We start from the raw sequence: 20601 nt of genomic DNA on the forward strand, positions 1-20601 counted from the left end.
TATGCTTTCATAGAGCTTTATGTACAATACATTTCAGAATTCTGAAATCAAGACCACTTCAATAAATTATGTTAGTTCCAATAGAATACATTTGTTTTCAATACTTATGTCATTTTAAATCAGTGGTCGACAACCTTTTTCGGACCTACGGACAACTAAATGCACTTTGGACCGCACATGGACCAGGAGCTGTGTGTTACGGAAAGGGGAAGAAACTTCCCCCAGAGTGACGTCATGATGCCAGAACCACCTAACTCTTCCATCAAAGGTCTGAGCCTGCAATGGAAGAGGGGGCGGTTGGGTCTCTTGACACAACCCACCCACCGCCCTGAGCCTACGATCAGTATGGGAGACATGGTCCACTGCTCTGGCTAGTGTGCCCCCCCTTCGCCCACAAGTGGGGTCCTTCTCCTGACTCCAATCGGGGGCGCACCACCAAAATTTTCTCGCAGACCACCAGTTGGCAACCACTGTTTTTATTGTATGAAACTGTTTTAGGACAACGTGAAAGTTTGCCATAACATGTAATACTTACTTGCATATTTAGCAGACTAACCTCTGTTTGCACTGATGAAAAAAACAAGGTAAGTTGATTTTCTGATGGTGGGAAAGGTAGACGCTAAAATTGTAACCAAAAATGATGAGGGTTTTAGTATATTTTACCGGCGTCTTTTTTTTCATTGCCTGGTACTATGGCAACGCTAGGAGTTTAGGTTGAAGGGGAGCTAGGTATGGTTGCGGTATATGTTTGTTGGAATCTAAGAACATCACAAAAAGTGACACCAAAAGTTTTCTACATGCTGATTTATTTGGAAATATGACTTTAAAACAGTAAAATATTTATAAATGAAAAAGCAAGCTCAGTGTATATCTAATCTACCCATATTGTCAGTTAATCAATTGATTCAAAACCACAGGTGCCCTTAAAATGGCCTTGATATGCTATTCTCCATGTGTCCGTTTTCATTTCTCTTCAGCTATCTCACTTCCCTCTTTAGTTACAAAATGTCTATTTAGCCATATTAAATTATGTTGTTTGACTTCTATATCACACCTGGGATATTGGTAGGACGAGTCCTCTATCCTTGATATAAGGTGAATTGGAAAAAATACACATTGCAGTCCACCCATCCATACGTTGAGAAACACACACTTGCATTGTCATCGGTTCAGTAGCATGGAACATTCTTTCTGACTTTCAAGCTTGGCCACTCACCTTCATCCCGAAACCTTACTCAGCTATGCTCAATTTAAATCAGGGCATCATGGCCACCCAAGTTTTGCCAAGTTTAAAGTTTTGCCTGGATATGAGCTTTAAATCAAGCCTGTACACTTAAAGGAGGGCAATTTATAATTGCATTACAATTGCCACAAGAATAACTTCTGAGAATGGAACAGCAGGTAAGGTAAATCTACCCTGCCCAGCAATGCAATGATAGGTGACTGGGCAGCCAGTCCTGAGCTCTATAATGTGAAGATGAATGGAAGGTTATTACTAGTGCATATGATCTGACCAAGAGAACCCCTAAAACCTACTCTGCTTCTATCCTCAACCATTTAAACCTCCAAGGTAGGTTATCATTTGTTTGTTATGATGAAGTTTAGTACTGGAATTGTTGTCCATTAGATGTATACAGGTAGTCTGCCAGTTAAGGACATCCAATATACAGACGTCTCCTTGATACGAATAGGGCTTCCCTACTGGCTGTGTGCAGGACAGAGGCTTTATGGGGGAGGGAAGGTTCGAAATAATTCATTTATTAAAATAATGTACCTATTCAACTTACATACAAATTCAACTTGAGAACAAACCTACAGTCCCTATCTCATATGTAACCTGGGGACTACCTGTATTGGTGAGATGCAGCAAAGCAAACTGAAGGCAAAGAAGTAGAATAGTGGAATGTAACAATGCATGTATCAAAACTAATCTTTTCATCAGGTAGGCTGTGTGCTCCCTGTTTTTCAGGCAATGTATCTTGTAGAAGACCAAAAGCATGTTAAAGGTGGTCATACACTGGTTAATAGGTGCAATGTAATTGATACCCCTAATATTAAAGGACTGGCACTGCACAATTGTTGCACTCTTTTACTGTAATAAACAAACAAACCATGTTAAAGTAAATTAATGCTAACTGCAAAAAGACATTAGCTGCTAGTTCTTAGGGAACACTTCCTGTCAATTTACATTAGAACATCAGAGGGTCTGGACAAAGCTTGTGGTGCTCAGTGTGGCAAAAAAAGGGCATTACCAACCAATGTCCTTTGCTATATCAATTGAGATTGCCCATTCTTTTTAAATAGATTTTTGTAAGAACATTTTTTTTTTAAAGTTATTGCACATTGCATGGTTGCCTTCACACCATCGCACCAAAACACAATTCAACAATGGTAATGAAAGTTTGTGATATGAACTTTTGGAGCAAACATTTTTAAACAAACTAAAAACATAAGGATAACAATAAGTAATTTGAATTTTGTGGTGTCCTCTTGATACAGGGAAGATCTGATTGCTTTAAGGAATCAGGAAGGAATTTTTACCCTTGGAGTAAATTAGACCGTGTTTTATAAGGTTTTTCTCTTCCTTTGGATCAACTGCGCATAAAGCTACTTCAGTATAGACTGGTATACTATACAATAATATAGTAATAAATGAGCAATATTATATTTATTCTCATTTTCACAATCTTTGCCAGAAAAAATGGGCATTATTATGTGTACACAACCTGTCATTACTTTTCTTTGTCTCATGAAATAATGTATATCATGGGTAACATTACAAATGAAAGAAATCTATTTGTCAGATATTAATCAGAAAACTGTTTTAAACTGCAGAAGATTATTTCCATGCACACATGGTGTCACATCACCCCACTGTCATTATGTGTACAATAATGGTTCAATAGCGCTCTCTGCTGTTCATACAGAATGTTGCAGTTCACCTTTTTATATTAGAACATTCCTTAACATTTCCAATTTCTAAAATGCTTTCATAGCTTTGGGAGAAGGAAAAATAACATTTTTGTCCTTTCCACATAATGCTTACAGGAACTTCAGACCCCAGTGGAGTCTTTTAGCTTATGGAGAGCACCAAACCTGTGTTTTTAGTTTGACATTTTATGGGTTGTTTCTCTTAATTTTGTTTTTAATGAAGAATGTTTTCCCCAAGCCAAAAATATTCACCCAATGAAATGCTCAGAGAAACTGTAAAAAAAATCCCAGGAGCTACAGCACAGCTTCTGCAGTCCCCAACCTGCATGTTAAATGGTATGGTAAAAGTTCATGACAGTACAATTAGATAAAGACTGAAAAAGTAGGACTTGTTTGGAAGGTTTGTCATGAGAAACCTCTTCTATAAAAAGAATATGGAAGCATGGCTTAGGCACACCAGCAATCCATAATTGAAGGACTAAAATAACAAAGGTGCCACATCACAATGGCCATGTCAAGTTCCATACCTCAACCCAATAAAAGTGCTGTGATGGGACCTTAAAAAAGCTGTGCACAAAATTAATGCTTGCAAACCTCAGCAAACCGAAGCATTGTTGTAAATAGTGGGTCTAAGTTTCTTCACAACAATGGGAGCGACTGATAAATGACAGAGAAAATGATTATTTCCTTATGCTGCTAAAAGTAGTCGTATAGGCTTTAGAATCATGCATACTTTCACACATAGCTTCTTCATTTTGGCTTCATTTTTATATTATTATTTAATAATGACACAATGGTATCTGTTGTGTGTTGCTTTACAACTGAGGTTTCCATAAACTTGCTAAGGACCAGAGGTTTTTTGTCTTATGACCCAGTATGTAAAACCTTGGAATCTTACTCTAAAATGGCATACATACATAAAATGAATACGTGACTGTTGTAATCAGGACAAGGAGTGAGAGGAAAATATACCTGTTCCAGTAATAGCTTTGATTTTGAAAAAAAAAAAAAAATATATGTTACTTCCTATTGTAGCTCAAGGACAGAACGTGAAAGGGAATTTCTCAAAAGGAAAAAGACAGAAAAAAAAATCAACATTGATCCTAATCATTCCCTTCCTGATTCAAAATGTTAAAAAAAATGTTAAAATGTTTCAATGTACAAATACAAAGAGACAGATCCACTCTCAGGTGTACTTACCGTCAGGTTTACTTGACGCTCCGATTGCCACACAATTACCTGCAAATAATGACAATACCCAGTGTTGTCAGTAATAACACACCTACTACCCTGCAGATAGGCTACCAGGCATAAAAGTGCTCCATTGTAGAGAGGCAAATGCCCACTCATACCCACTCTAGCACTGCTAGAGTTCTGCAGAGTCAGTAAAGGCACAGAGAAAATCTCGTTCTTTGGAATTTGAGTTAGATAGGGGAAGTGAATATATGTATGCACACTTGCAATATTTCCCATGAACAATTTTCAGAAAGGCATCCGTTTTTATTCACCGAGATGATATTTTCAGTTCTGATTGCTGAAGGTAATGATCATCATGGCAAATATTTGTTGTTGCTTCAACAAGCCATATACTCGCTGCAGGGCCCTTTAAAAATATATTTAAAGTACATTTATACATTATTCAAAAAGTTTATTGAAGGAGGCCAGCTCTGTCAAAAATACAGCAGTAAATTTTTTTTTTTTTTACTTTAAAATTATCTGAATGCCCTCTGCTTTATTAAGACTTGCTGGTTTTGTATCAGATTGTCCTTTAGGCTATGTTTTAAATTAGAAGAAAGGAAGCTGTACCTACAATAGCGAGATAGCAGCCAATGTAACAGTCTAAAAAAAAAAAATGACAAAATCAGTAATTGGCACAGTTGTCACAAACAATTAGTCAGGGAAAGATTCAGTACAATACAATTTTTTTCTGTAGCTCAAACAAACTGACACTGACGCCAGTTTTCCTGTTTGTAATATATTAAGATGTCAGATCAGGAACTAAACAAACTCTTTTGTAATTTTTAAAGTCAGTGTGTATGTTTGTTACAGTCCATTTTCGAGAATATAAGTGCCTTGGAGGTATACCACAAAAAGAGACAAATAAAGATGTGACCTGGACATTAGCCTTCTTCACTACCAGAATGTGATCATATGTACCCCATTCTTCCAGCCTATATGGTGGTTCCAGAGACCGTGTAAATAGAGGTGGTAAGATTACCAAGGAAAAATAAGATGCATGCCTCCATAATAAATTGATGTAATTAGTTAGAACTTCTATTTCTAGAGAAGACCCAATGGAGGATGGAGAAGGCAAAACACTCTTTCAATTTTGTAGTGCTTCTGGGTATGAGAGGATAGCAGTTTTTTTACCTTTCAGGTGCATTAGAATGGACACGCATGGAATCCAGTGCCTAAGGAACTATATTCAACCCTCTATATCCCCCACACCACTAAAAATGTATTACAAAAATAGTCTTGCATTACATAAAACTTCACAGCAGATATCTCCCCATCACATGTAATTCCAATAAGAGTTCAATATCAATCTCAGCAGACCAACATGCTCATCTCTAGTCATCACTGCTGTAAGGAAGGTCCTGGGTGTTGCACTGATCACATTCAAGAAAAATCACTGGAAGAGGCACTTCTTCTTGAAGCCAATCATTGAGTGAATGGGGTAGCTGTAATTGGAAGTCCAGTCTCTCATGAATACATCATGAAGCTTTTTCTGCATTGTATTTGTGGCATTGGTGGCACAGGTCTGATTCACTACCAGTGCAGATCCTGCAGTGTTGGTGAAATAGTCTCCAGACCAGTTGGAGGTTCCTAAAAAGTTGAAAATACAATGTCAAAAACAATCAAGAGGATAACAATATATGAATTATACAGGGCCCCATATGCTGTATTAGAAGGCTTTCCAAGAACATGTAAATCTTTGCCACCTTGAAACTTGGCGTGGTCCCTACTACTAACACAACTCTAAACCCAAAAAAATGCACAAGGAAGGTTACATTTTGCTATGGACCTCATCCCATTCATTTCCCAAGCCCCTCATTGGTTAAAAAAATGCGCAACACAATAATGCGCCAATAAAGAAATTAAAAGGTGGGAAGCCATAGGCCAACCTTAAACCCTATTGAACTTTTAAATAAATTTAGGTGCATAAAAAGAAAACATGTTCAAAGTCTTTTTATGTTGTCTTTCATGTAAATCAGTTACAATACATTAACCTGTGTTCTATCAGCATGCTGCAGAGTAAGAAGCTTTCACTCTGTGGGTAAACAGTAATCTTTCCCTGTTGACTTGACATGCCTCCTGCCGAGTCAAAATGAGAGCTCTCCACTTAACAGGCAGTATGAGCTTTACGGGTTACAAAAGTATAGCCATGACTCTGTAGGAAGCAGGTCAGAACTCTACAGAGAGACCATGGTTTCTACACAGAAACCAGAGGTCCTCCCTCTATAGAACACTGGCAGGAGACAGACTTTACTGTAAACAAAACACCTTTCGTTTTGATGCATGAGGAATGTATTTAGTTGATTTAAATTGAAGGTTCAGTTGAGATTTAACTCTAAATTTCAATAGGTATTGAAACACAATTTTGATGTCATTTGGTCATCTTTGTGTAGTTTACTAAGAGAAATAAAAAGGCGGTTATTCTTTATCCCTTTCTGAAAAAGCAAGGTGTCTTTTATTTTGACCTGTTTATACAGAACAAGTATTAATGGAACAAAGTCATAACTTAACTGCTAGGTATACATTATTATTATTAAACAGGATTTAAAAAGCACCAACATATTACACAGCGCTGTACAATAAATTAGGGGTTGCAAATGACAGACGGATACAGACAGTGACGCAGGAGGAGGGGAGGACCCTGCCAAGAAGAGCTTATACATACCTATATATGCCACTCGGTCTGTCACCATGTATTTGTTGTGATTTACTCTACCAAAGGGGATGGATTTCTGATCAGGGGACACAGGAATCACAAAGAGTTTCTGCAAAACAAGAGGTCAGGGAATATAAAAAGTGGTATCAAAATAGAATTTTACAGATTATCAACACTTGCATCATCCTAAAATTATTTCAAATCTAAATTTCTAGGCCTGGCCTTCCTATAAAAAAGTGGAATCAGTGCTATTGGGTTTGTTGTTTCAAAAGTTTCAGCCCCTATGCACCTGGAAGAAGCGGGGTGGAGATAGTGACATTAATTTATGAGTGTTGGGTGAAACCTTTTAGAGATTCTCTGCCACATGTCACAAAGGAAAATTGGTCATCTGCTGTCCTTCAGAACACTTTTGACCACACTGCTTTTAAAGTGGTTTTACTGCATAGAATATAAAAATTCTTTTAGGGTACCATAGTGGCGGCACATGTTCACTTTAAAGTAAACCTGTGCCCAAGTATCAATTCATGAACCAGCAGCAACCCTATAAAAAGAACAAAATATGTTTATCAGTATTATGTTGCATTATGCTATACATGGAGATCACGTCATATATTTTTACCCAGCAAACAACTGAAAACCTTTTTAGCAGCAGTGTTCCTAGACACTCCTTCTTGCGGTCATTTTTTTAAGTTGCCACTCCTTTTTGCGGTCATTTTTTTTTTTTTACAGTTACCACTCCCTCTACCCTGCTTAAAACAACTTACCACGTCTACTTTGTAATGGGGCTTGCTACTGTTCAGAGCTGCCAATGAGTTCAAGAAGGGAAACATGAATGGCTTTGAATGTGCCCAGCAGCTTATCAAGAGTCGCACAGTTACATATCTTTCATAAACTGCTTTCCTTAGATGATTATCGATTTCTGGCCAGTACCTAAAATATGTATAAAATTTGTGCATCAATATAGAGAAATGCAGGAAAAAACTTGTGCATCAATGTTGAGAAATACAGGAAAAAAATAACAAAACACTGCGGGATTGCTTGTTAGATTCGCTGTGCAATTCATATAACTGGATCTCTTCCACATTTCAATACAGCTGCTGGTTTGAGATTCTGTAATAATGTTCTACATACCACCTGTCAGTTTTAAATGGTACATTTTATATCTTGTAAATGATGCTAAACGCATTCCTCAAATTTTTGGGCCACCCCCTATAAATTGTAGGTTGAGAACCAAGGACAGCTAGGATTTAAGTGCGGAAAGCGAGTATATTGTAGCGCAAATTTTGTATCAAAGGAGAATTTTTTTTGTATATGAAACAGAGAAACAGCTTTTTAGACGGTCTTTTCTCATATACGAATTCACCCTATAATACCATTAGGAAAAGAGAAAAATGTCTCGTATGCCGACACGTTTCACCTTCCTCAGGAAATTTAGGAATGTTTGTTTACAATTTAAGGCAGATTAAGATTATCATGGAGAAATGTCCCCACAGTGGTTGCAGGTTATTGATTTCACAATATGGAAACTGTATAACATTGAGGAGAGGTTTGAATCTGTGCAGAGTTCGGCATGCAGGACGTGCTGCTAGCCTGAAAAAGCTGTGTTTTTCTGTTTTATATAGCAGGAAATTCACCTTTTATTTTGATACAAAATGTACCCTACAATATACTTGCTTGCCTCACCTAAACCCTAGCTGTCCTGGGTCCTCTTTTTTCAATCTAGCAAATTGTATATGCAATATACTTCATAATGTAGAAATACCCCTTTAAAATGTTCTATAAATTAACACATCAACCCTTTTTTATTTCAAAATTCACATAATTTCACTCAAAGATAAATCAAAATTCTTTAGCTAAAACTTATGCAGTGCAGTCACTGTCATTTTGTGATAGACTGCTGTCAGAACTACACCTCATGTAATGCTTTCAGAAGACTGCAAAAGATTTAAACAATTTCTCACTGCAACGCACAATTTGCGCAGTTTGGTCCCAGCACGTGTATAAATTACAGTAATCGTGGACCGTCTTAGATATGTGGAAGTGGGAATTGCTGGTCTATCGAAATGCAAGCTCAGGTTTATTTGTTACCAGAACTTTGGGAACATCTAAGAGTAGAAAGAATATTTTACACAATAGGAAAGTTAGTACTTTGGCTGCTACGCCATTTTTAAATGTTCAGGTTAGGCTGTATTGTACCAATATGTAGTATAAATTTGTGTAGCATTACAAAACATTATGACAATATTACCTTTTGTTTTTACTGAACTCCATTGTGGGATTGTAATCCATGACTGAAATGTAGACAAACCTCTTGGCATCATCGATAACATTTAAAATGGCATCAATGTCTCCCGTCCTTCCCTTTGCAGAAAGTGGTGGAGGAGAGCTCTGGGAGGGAGAGATAGGTTTATAACTTTAGTAAGTAAACCAATAGTCCTTTAAATAAGCTTGTAGTATACATGAACATAGCATACTTTAAATAAACTAGGCAGGAAAAACAAGTACTGCCTTGTTTTATGCCTTCATTAAAGATTTAGGGCTCTTTCAGACCTGAAGTGACATACCATGTGGCTGGCAGCTACTGGGCACAAAGCAAAGCTGCTGTTGTGTGGGCAGGAGAGAAACTGGCAGAAGCACAGATTTTCAGGCAACGACTTTGTTGACAAAAGTGACATGCTGCTTTTGGAAGATGCAACCCAATCCCCTGCAGCAGAACCCTTGGGCAAAAAAAAAAAAAGGGCCTCAACCTTATCTATTGTCTATCCACTTGTATAATAGAGGTTGGGACGGTTGTTGAGTCATGGCTTACAGATCCTTTTACATTTATTGTCCCAGAATGTAGATCTGGTGTATTGCTTTACTGTATGCTTGATGGAGGTCAGTGACCTAAAATACTTAAAATCCTATGATTAGCATGTTGGCCAGGTAACTATCATTTTTGGAAGAGGATCAAAGACATCAAGACAACCCTGCTATTTTCCTTGGCACAGGTTTCTGCCTAATGCAATAATGATGTCCCTGCACACTTACATTACATAAACCCACTATATACCCATATACCATTTTTAAAAGGGAGATTCCCAAGAGATTATTAAAGAAGGTAATTTTACAGAATTGGAACCACAACCTGTTTACTGCCGAGGAAACAATCAAATAATAGAAACACACATTTCAAGTGTATGTGAACCCTAAAATAAACTTCTCAGATTTTCTCCTTTCTGTTCTAATAATATTCCTTTGAATGCCTTTTGGTATATCTTTAGGCCTTACGAAAGAAAACTAACCATATCCAAGGACACAGGAGCTACAGTATGTTAAACGTTTGCTTTATGGTATACGTGCTTTATGCTAAATACTTTTAGAGTATTCCCATTTTTAGAATATTCTATATTAATGAACATGGGACCAAAAACATTACATTCAACTATCTAGATTAAAACTTGCAAACCGTAACCTACTGTGCATTACTTACAGAAAGGTAGACTAAGGACTCTGTACTATTCACATTCATTTCCATAGGTGTGTCCTTATTGTAGATAGTGGAAAATTTGTCCGGCCATGGGGAAGGAATGGTTGCATTGGGTATTCCCAGCGTCCAGTAGACATCAAAGATTTTCTCCAAATCTTGGGCTAGGCAGCTGCAGTTATAGACAGTTGAACCCAATTCCTTCACCTGTAACAGAAAAAGATATTGCAATTCTATCCCCCAACACCACTGAGGCAATATAAACTTTAGAGCAGGTTTTATACATTTTACTAAATAAATCTAAAATTTACCCCAGTTAAAGGAAACGCTTCATAAGACACATGGCTCCACCACTGATTTCCCTCTAAAAGTTCTAATTATCCAGCCATTTCTTACTTCAGTACCAAAGTCACTCATGTAGAACAAAAATGCAGCATAGCAAAATCGAAACCTAGCCCTGGTCTACAAACTTGTTCCACATTAGTGATGAATAAAGTATCAAAGCCAGAGAAGCAGCATGACATCGAGGGAACTATAAAAAGTATAATAATACCAGCCTGTGTATTTCTATCATAAGATGTTTTCTTAAAATCTCCTGCCGATTACAAATGTGGGCTGCTAACCATTCAAATTTCAAGTTGATTTAAGAAAACCTGCGCTGAGTGAATACATAGAAACGGTCATTGATGACCTATACTGAAAACACTAGTCCCCTGGTTCTCATGGCAATTTAGTTGCTTCCACACTCCTCACTTACTGCCCTGGAATTCTGCAGATTTGCACTCTCCACGAAAGTTTCAGCTTTGCTTCAACTTTTTTTTTTTTTTTTTTTTTTATATTGTAAAATGAACCCCATAACATCTTACTTGTGTTAATGATCTCCAGTCCATGTTAGCACTGCCAATATACAAGTGCTTGCCATCCACCACCCAGAACTTTGTGTGCAGCACACCGGTAGTGAGATGGGGCAGGTCCACAACTCTAACTTCAGCTCCTAGGATAAATAGGATAAAATGGCAAATAAAAAATAAATAACTTCAATAGAACAAAACAGTGAACGTATCTGCTATTAAGAATGTCAGTTGTTTTTTTTTTTTCAACAGAGACGTGTCAAAATGTCTACAAGGTTTTTAATACTATCTGTGTCTTCTTCAATTACCTATCTTAGGAAGTGTTTTTACTGGGACAGAGCAAAATTGCATAACTAATAGTTGGTTCTGAAACAAAGGCAGACGTCTAACTTTAAAAAAATGCACTCATTTCAGAAAGCTCCTCTTACTCTTCTGCCACCAGGACAAGTAATATCCATTACATCTCCCCTAGAGTTTTTGATATCATAATGAAGATGTCAAAATTCTAGCCCTTCCCACAATGGCTGGTGTTGCTCCTTACTGTTCCCTTGCTGAAAGAAATGCGAGTGAGCAATGCCTTTGAATTAGACAAAAGTCAACTTTTAAAACCTGTAATGTCCCATGTGACCAGAGAGTAACATAGTCAATTTTAAAATAATGGGGACTTACCACTATTCCTCAGAGCATCAATGTCAGCATTTTCCTTGGTGGAACTATATGGATTGACTGCCACTCTTAAGGTGATACCCCGCTGCTTCAGTTTCAACAGCTCTTGTAGTATTAATTCCCCCTGTTCAACAAAAGAAAATTGTTTTTGGTAAAGACAGCTATAACTAAACAACTTTATTTCCATATATGAGGACCCTCAGGACAAAGACCAATTAAGTAATACTATACCAAGCCAACTGTCCTAAATGACAGATGGAGAATGCAAAGTTTTTTACAAATGTTTGAATTGTTAGGCTGTGCCTGCAGGTTTGACTGTCAACAAGTGTTCCATAAATGTAAACGTTCACCTATAGCAGAGAAGGCAAACTAAGAACCTCCAATGCAAAAACCCAGCCAATTGTCTGATACCTGGGAACAATCGGTTGTGGAGTCAATAGTTCCCTATAAACATAAAGGTCACCAGATATTATTCATTAACCTTCATGTATACATTTTTCTTCTTTAGTAAAGGATCATTTGAGTACCAAAAATAAAAATCTCATAAATGTGTGTCTTACAAAACCTAACTTCTATTTATAATTTGCAAATGTATGTTTATAAAGGAAACCATATTTGCTCGTTACATATGCAATACTTTACAACTTACATAGTAAAACTGCACAGTGTTTACTACAATGATCCTCTTACTCCAAGATAGTAGTGGTGCAGAAAGGAAAAACTGCATCTTCCAGTTAATAATTATATAAAAAATGGCTCCTTTTAAAAAAAAAAAAAAAACAACAGAAATAGGTTTGTTTAGTAATGCCGACATATACTCAGTCTGCAGTTTTTTACCTGCTCAGCCGAGGGATGATGTGTATGAGTGTCATTGTTGGTCAGTGTCCAGTAGAAAGATGCAATGTCCACACTGCTCTTGGCTTCATTTAATAGTGTCATCCAAGTCTGGAATACAGATGGGTTGGAGGTGGTATTTTCAGGATAAACCATCCCTTCCGGTATGCTCTCCACAAGAACCATACTAAGAAAGTATAGAAAGAACAACACACTTTATAAGCACGAGTTTCCACTACCCCATCCAGCAGAGTGTTCACTGATTTGTACAAGCATAGCTTCAGTGTAAAATCCCAAGGATTTCCCCACACAGGTTATTTTTACTTAATAAATGGGGCAATTTTGATACATTGGTTCTATCATATGTAAACCTAGGTGAGACAACAAACTTGGAATGGATATAGGATTGATCAGTTACTACAGCACCCACCATCTTTAGATCTGGTAACTGTATGGGGTGTGCAAGATCTAGTACACAAATCCACCCAGTATTGTACCTGAATCCCAGAACTCTCTACTACACATTTTTTGTAGTCCATCACTTACTTGCAGGGGTCATTACACCTTTGGTCCTGGCTATTTATGGTCTCCGTTTCCATTGTGGAGCTTGTACAGAGCAGCGGAAACAGAAGAAGCTGAGCAGCCATCAGACAGAACAGCATTGTGACCATAAAGGCGACAACAAGGGCACAGCGGTAATACTGAAAGGAAAAGGAAAATCACTATAATATCATTCTCTTTAACATAAAAGACCAAGCCTGTAATAACAAATTACAAGAATTCTACAACTGACAGCAGAAATGCACTGATTTTTACTGCTTAGGCATAATTAACATTTCTATATTTTCTCTATAACAAAATGTCTTTTGATTTTTTTAGCTCTACTATAAGTAGGTAGGATTGGTAAGCTTCATGAACTCTATAAGTGTTCCTTATTCCCATACAGACAAGTTATAAAGACTTTTTACATAGAACCCATCTAACTCGTTCTCAATATAAAGCAACCTTGTCATGAAAATAATTTAAAAAACAAAAACAGTTCATTTTCACTTTTATCGAAAGTCTCTTTATTTCCTCTGCACAGCTGCACTAAGACTGGGAAAGGAAGAGCCTGGTGCCTATTCAACTTCAGCTTATTGCCAAATCCACAAATAGGCAAGAAGCAATGGTGATTGCAAATACTACTGTAAAACTTTGCCAGCTACAGAAAGTGGGAACAGAAGCTGCACTTTCTTGTTGCACCAGTCGGGAATATTCAGACCTAATGAAGACAGTTCTAGATGAGAAGTGTTCTATTTTGTCTGGCGCTGGCATCTGTCCTTGTAGACTTACCCTGCGTGCATCATTTTGCAGTTGAGCCATTTGCACAGCCACAGGGTCCTGTTCCTCCGGAGAGGAAATCTAAAAAAAATAAAAAAAAATATATAGTAAGAGCATGCAATCCACATGATAAATGATTTATCTATCATACTCAATTCCAGTATGCACGTGGATATGCTAATGTAAATAATATCAAACCAGATTTATCATAGGCAGAAATTTGTGCTCAATATACACTTTATCTAGTATATGAATGCTCTCATTATCCAGACTCCCCTAAGTCTAACAATTATTTTGAGTCAGTGCAAATTGTCATACTGAAACCAGATTTACTGTATAAAAAACATAAAAGCCACATCATCCAGATAGGTGTTCGATAATATCACTTCTGTGTTTTAGCCTAGACACGTTTCTGCTTCCAATTCAATCTTGGTCGCTTTCTTATTAGGGTTCCTCCACATCTTTCCAACTTGCTCAATATAGATACAAAATACTCATTTTAATTCATTCTCTTCAAAATGTGCCATAGACAACAAAGAGTGATCAAATGCATAGTCCAACCACTGTAAAACATAGCCCCATCCCTGTTAAGCCAATGGGCACCTCAGTCATAGGGTTATCTAAAGGAAAACACTTGCAAGGTATTTCCAATATGGGATTAGTTATGAAGCCTAGAACAGTTGGGTCTGCCTACAATTCAGGCTTTCGGTCCCTAATCTAGACAGTCCTCTAATATTTAAGGGATTTATTTAGGGAAAACATGGTATATTATATTTTAACTTCATGTTGTTGCTTTTCAGCTTCATTTCTTCTGGCTGAAGGAAGATCAAATACTACGATTTCCATCAATTTCCACTATCATAAATTGGTCTTCTTCACAGTCCTGCACATCCTTCTTCCTATATGTCAAGCGTTTCCTATAAATGTTTTTTTGGCTTAATATCACCAGCAGTAGGATACAAAAAGGCTTTATTTATCAGCTGCCCAGTATAAATTACTTTGTTCCGAAAATATTTTACATTACTGTACTGTTTCTTCACTCTGCCCTAATAATCTTGCATCAGTACAAGAATTTTGGATCTGCCACAAGATTTTACCTTGTGCTGTATATTCAAGGGACAGAGGCACGTCCATTTTAAGGCACTTGCTTTATTATATTTTTCTTATAAAGTATAATAACCACAAGCAGGCATTCAGCGTTTCATTGAGCCGAATTCATCCACCATGCTTAACAACGGTTGAGATTAGATATCAACCGCACAGAGGAAGCATTGTTTCCAAGCTGATCTTTTTTTGCCCATAACTAAAAAATAAGTAAATTGCAAAGACCACACATTCTCTTTAACATCCACTATGTCCTATATGTGAAAATTATTTTGGCAATACATACAGAAATACACAGGAATGATAGCATGAAACCTGACAAATACTCACTGGTTTGTACACAATTTTCGGCTTCATTTTGTTCCCCGATCACTGATTGACTGTTCTGAAAGAACACAAAGTAATAAATTATTATTTATATTTTTATCTAGTTTAAAATAATTATAACCAGATTTCATTATAATACAACAAATGTGATGCACTAAAATTATTAACAAGCCAGGAGGGTCTTACAGCAGGAGTGTACTCGCATAATGGTGCGTATGCAAAATTATTTCACATGAGAAGAGAACCTCTGGTTGTAGCAGTAATATCCAAATGAATGCCAGCAAACTCATTCCCTTTATACACTTTATGTAAAACAGAAACATTTTTTTCATACAGGGAAGTTACATAATTGTGAAAGTCCATACAGCTACCAAGCAGTTCCTGCCCGGCAGGCTGTGTGATCACTCTAAGCCAGCAGCTCATCATGTGACTGGGTGATGGTGACCCAGTGACTAATCTTCGGAAGTGCCCATAGAATGCCAGAAAATTAATGTTATTTACACACTTAAAGGCGCCTTTAAGTGAACTTAAAATACAAAGAGCAGACATGAGGAACGTGGAGGTCCTCCATTTTTTGGTTGGCTGACACTTACTAAAAAACAGTTTTTTTTTTAAAAAAGTTTGAATGATAGCTATTGTTGTCTAATGGGCAGCTCATACTTACCCTCCCCTGCCCTCTGCCCTCAGTACAGCACCCAAACGATTAGGTCCCTTATAAAAGTAAGCATGCCCAGCCACAACTTTTCTGTACATTTGTATAGAACAGAAACGCATTTAAACCCCATCAGGTTAGATTGTAAGGGGTGGTCTCTTCCTCTTGTTGTTTGTATCAATCTGTCATTTGCAACCCTTATTTATTGTACAGCCCTACGAAATATTTTGGAGCTTTATAAATGCAGTTTAATATTAATAATTTTTGCTGCCAGCAACTATGGGATTTTTTCTTTACTTTCTGCAACATAAACAAACATTTTCACTCCAGAGAGTTGTGTCTGCAACAGGTGTCCCCCCCTTTTCCCTCCCCTATTGGGCCTGATTTATTAAAGGCTGGAGAGGATACACTTTCATCAGTGAAGCTGAGTGATCCAGCAAACCTGGATAGCAAGTAAATTTGAAGAAATCTATTTGCTAGCAAATGTTTTGAATCCTGGAACAGATCCATTCCAGGTTTGCTGGTTCACCCAGCTTCACTGATGAAAGTGTATTCTCTCCAGCCTTGGAGAGCTTTAATAAATCAGGCCTATTGCCTTGATGAAAACTTTAAAATGTCAGATTCTCTTTCAAGGCTAGGGTATAATAATCATCAGGAAGATTTAAAGGGGCAAACCTCCTCAGCAGACAGTGACAAAAACTCTACAGAGAGTCTAACCCTCCCTACTTCATCCAAAATTGAAAGAAACATGACATTTGCTTTAATATAAATGTTAAGGTTGGGTTTACATCCATGTATCCACCATGTGCAGCTTCCATATGGCATGATCAGGCAACCCATTGAAGCAACAGAATGCACTTCAGGCTGGCGATCAAGGTGCTTTGGGTGTTATTTTAATGCTTGTGGCAAACGTTGCAATTCATAGACGTGAACCCGGCCTAACCTAGAACAAGTGTGCCGATTTTATCCATTACCCCAACGTTCTTTATATGCAAATTTGTCCTGGGTCAGTGACTATATAAGAGCCAACGGTTTAGGATAATAACCAGTAATTTTAAAATCAGGTCAGCAGCCACCCAGACGTCAGCAGTAATTAAGTTTGTGCCCTACAAGTCATGTGCTCTTCTACTATGGGGAAGTAAAATATGCATAATCTGTCTGATCTTAGTTGATTCATCACTTTAGTCAGCAAAACATGGACTGGTGGTTGTTCTGATTGCAACACATTCTTGTATCAGCTGAAGAAAGGTCTGTTCTTGGTTCTGAAATCATGACACAGCACATTGCACCGGCATTGTGCCAATTACAAAAACCCACAGCAACCAATGAGAATGTCATTTTCTCCCATTACAAAATCATTATTCCCCCTTTATGAAATCCCTTTAAAAGACACCCATGCCAAAGCCAACATGTCATCTAATAGGGATTGATATTCCATGTATTGGTATTTTCTGTCACCGAGTGGGTTTGTCAGGTTATTGTGAATGTGCAGCATGCCTACATTTGCCACCTTTACAGACCATGCTATCCAGAAAATGACATTGAAAAGGCTAGGGGAAATGAGAACACTGCCAGGGGTGCCTGCAAATGTATAAAAAAAATAACAAAAAAAAAAAAAATATAATAACATAAAAAAGTGGTTTTGGTCGTTTTTATTTTTTTTAAAGCAAGCAAAAAAAAAAAAAAAAAAAAAAAAAAAAATCGAACCCTTCGGGCAGCAGGTGTAGACTGCAGTGGGATCGATAGAACTGTGGCCCCATTTCCTATAACAAGGCTCCCTTTTTTTTTGCACTACATTTTCAAAAGAGTCATGCAGCTGGCTTTACCAAGTGATGTCAGCCCCAGAAATATATAGGAATATTCTAATTCAATCAGCCATATTTCAGGGAACCCAAACTCTCCTAGATTGTAAGCTCTTTCGGGCAAGGTCCTTTCCTCCTCCTGTCACTGTCTGTATTTGTCTGTTATTTGCAACCACTATTTAATGTACAGCGTCGCATAATATGTTGGCGCTATATAGATCCTGTTTATTATTATTAATAATAATATTATTATTAATAACCTCTGGAGCAGAGTTTCTCAACCAAGGTTTCTTCAAAGATTACTAATGAGCAATTTCAGGTCAGATTATCTGACACCAACATCTGTAAGGGTGACATTCTTCCCACTGGCCAGCAAAGTAGGAGACACCACACTAATATACTGTAATTTGTGGAGAAGTTCCCTAAGACCTGAAAAGTATATTAAGTGACCCCCCCCCCCATTCTAAAAAGTTTGTGAAAGACTGCTGAATCCCTAATCTTGATGGGAAATATCTGATCTACATTAATGTGTATCCAAATCCACAACTTTTTTAGTTATTTTTTATTACTTTGTGCCCCCACTAGCAAGATGAACTCTCTTTGTCCGGGTAACCATTATCAGGACAGAACATGATGTGAAATTGGTCCCCATTTCATATTACATATTAAAAAAAAAGTGCTGGCATTACATTAGGTTTTAGATTTCTGACCATGTTTGCAGCATAAAGGGTGGAACGTACGCACATGTTTCACCATCATACTTGATCTGAATAGGAATGCAGTCTTGCTACATTAATATTTAGCAACTCAGGTAGGCGTTGACCAAGAATAAAAGCATGAATCGTGTGACTAAAGACAGAAAATACAGATAAGAAAGCATAATATACAGACGGAGAACCATGTACACATCTTAGTCATCTGGCCACAAACCAATCAATAGGTGCAGGGCCAGGTAAACTATCTCTCCCCATAGTGAACATTTACTTGGATTACCACCAGGCACCATTTGATTTGTATTAGTATATTTATATTGAACATTGGTGGGGAATAATGTTGATGTTTGCATTTGACACCTTTATTTCCCAACTAAGAGGAGGCTGGCTACTGATAGGTCAAATAAATGTAATTTCCTGTACACCTTTCTTCTAGTTTCTGCAAGGCTACGTACATATGTCAGATGATTGCTGCACGAGATGAACGGTGGTGGTTGTCTTGGGCAAAAATCTGCCATGTACATAGCGGCTATGTACACACGCAAGATCGCTGTTCCTGGAAATGATCCTTTATGATAAGGAATGAGTACTATGGAGAAGGGAGCGGGGAAAGATGAGCGAGCAGCACTCTGCTGTATTCTCCTCCATAGCAGTACACAGCAGTCATTCAGGTATAAACCTCTACTGGAATAGAGTGACAGCACAAAGCAAAGAAGACTGGAGCGGACCATGAGCATATGTTTATAGCACTGATATTATTAACATGGAGCCTGTACTTTGCCCAAGTAATATATATGTGTCGGTGAGGTTGAAGCAACATGCCTGAGGTTCCTGGAAACAACACTCTGGTCTGGAGGAAGAACTGCAAATTTAAAAGCAATGGATTATTATTATTATTAATAATAATAATATTAATAATAATAAACAGGATTTAAATAGGGATTGCATTAGGTGCATGCAGTGCAGTTTGGAGCTTCTGGAATAGCAGTTTGCTGTACACCTGGCAGCAGCCAACCGTTAAGTTGACCAGAAATAAGTCCTACTCTTACGTGGGCAGCACGGTGGTTACCACTCCGGCCTTTTCAGTGCTGGGTCCCAGGTTTGAATCTCAGCCAGGACACTATCTGCATGGAGTTTGCAGGTTCTCCCTGCGTTTGCGTCGGTTTCCTCTAGGTACTCTGGTTTCCTCCCACATTCCAAAACCATGCAGTTAGGTTAATTGGCTTCACCCCAAAAAAATTGACCTTAGACTGTATTAAACAAACATGACTATGGCAAGGACATTAGATTGTGAGCCCCCTTTGAAGGACAGCTAGTGATATGATTATGGACTTTGTACAGCGTTGCAGTATATGTTGGCACTATATAAATACTGTGTAGTAATAATAATAATAATAATACCCCATACTGTCACCGTAGTGGCAATTCTCTCCTCTTCTATAGACCAATGGGCTACTTGAACACCAAAGCTGCAATATGAGGCCACTCCAGTTAACAGTACATAGAAATCATAATGCTTCTTATAAAGAGCACCTGTCACTTTAACAAGTGTCCATCATACAAAACACTGCGGGGCATGGCATGACTTTCCTTTGCATTGTGCAGACATTCACATCTATAGGAAGTCCCAATGCAACTCCAACACAATGTACAGCCAATGGAAGCAAAACAGAGATCGTCCATGAGATGGAAACCACAACAGAATATAGAATGAGAGAGCAAAATACAAACATCAGAATCAAATATCAGTGCATGTCCCGGTAGTATCAGTACATACCATAGCCACATATATCTCAGTCATAGTGTCAGTGCATGTCCTGCTTACATACATCTATATAACACAGGGATATCAGTGTAGGTTCTGACCACATATATAAACACCGCAAAGTCAGTGCATGTCCCGGTCACATAGATAGGTCAATGATATCAGTGTATGTTCTGACCACACAAACACATTATATAAATAAACACCGCATTATAAGTGCATGTCCCGGTCACATATATACCACAGGGATATCCGCGCATGTCCCGGTCACATATATA

General features: G+C 37.8%; 1 protein-coding gene across 1 annotated transcript in view; it reads right to left on the bottom strand.

Annotated features, from left to right (window-relative positions):
* Positions 1-789: 789 nt before the first annotated feature.
* The window catches only part of PLD3 (phospholipase D family member 3), a 21035-nt gene continuing 1223 nt past the window's right edge, over positions 790-20601 (bottom strand). Inside the window, exons 2-12 of the mRNA XM_072431800.1 lie at positions 15395-15449; positions 13973-14041; positions 13187-13341; positions 12644-12827; positions 11810-11930; positions 11156-11283; positions 10296-10496; positions 9072-9211; positions 7588-7753; positions 6833-6932; positions 790-5757 (exon numbers count right to left, since the gene is read on the bottom strand). Coding sequence (XP_072287901.1) covers positions 5561-5757; positions 6833-6932; positions 7588-7753; positions 9072-9211; positions 10296-10496; positions 11156-11283; positions 11810-11930; positions 12644-12827; positions 13187-13341; positions 13973-14041; positions 15395-15421 — 1488 coding nt within the window. The 5' untranslated portion in view covers positions 15422-15449 and the 3' untranslated portion in view covers positions 790-5560. The remainder of the gene's footprint in view (positions 5758-6832; positions 6933-7587; positions 7754-9071; positions 9212-10295; positions 10497-11155; positions 11284-11809; positions 11931-12643; positions 12828-13186; positions 13342-13972; positions 14042-15394; positions 15450-20601) is intronic.

The sequence above is a fragment of the Pyxicephalus adspersus genome, chromosome Z (genome assembly GCF_032062135.1).
Source record: "Pyxicephalus adspersus chromosome Z, UCB_Pads_2.0, whole genome shotgun sequence".
In the NCBI taxonomy this organism is placed as follows: Eukaryota; Metazoa; Chordata; class Amphibia; order Anura; family Pyxicephalidae; genus Pyxicephalus; species Pyxicephalus adspersus.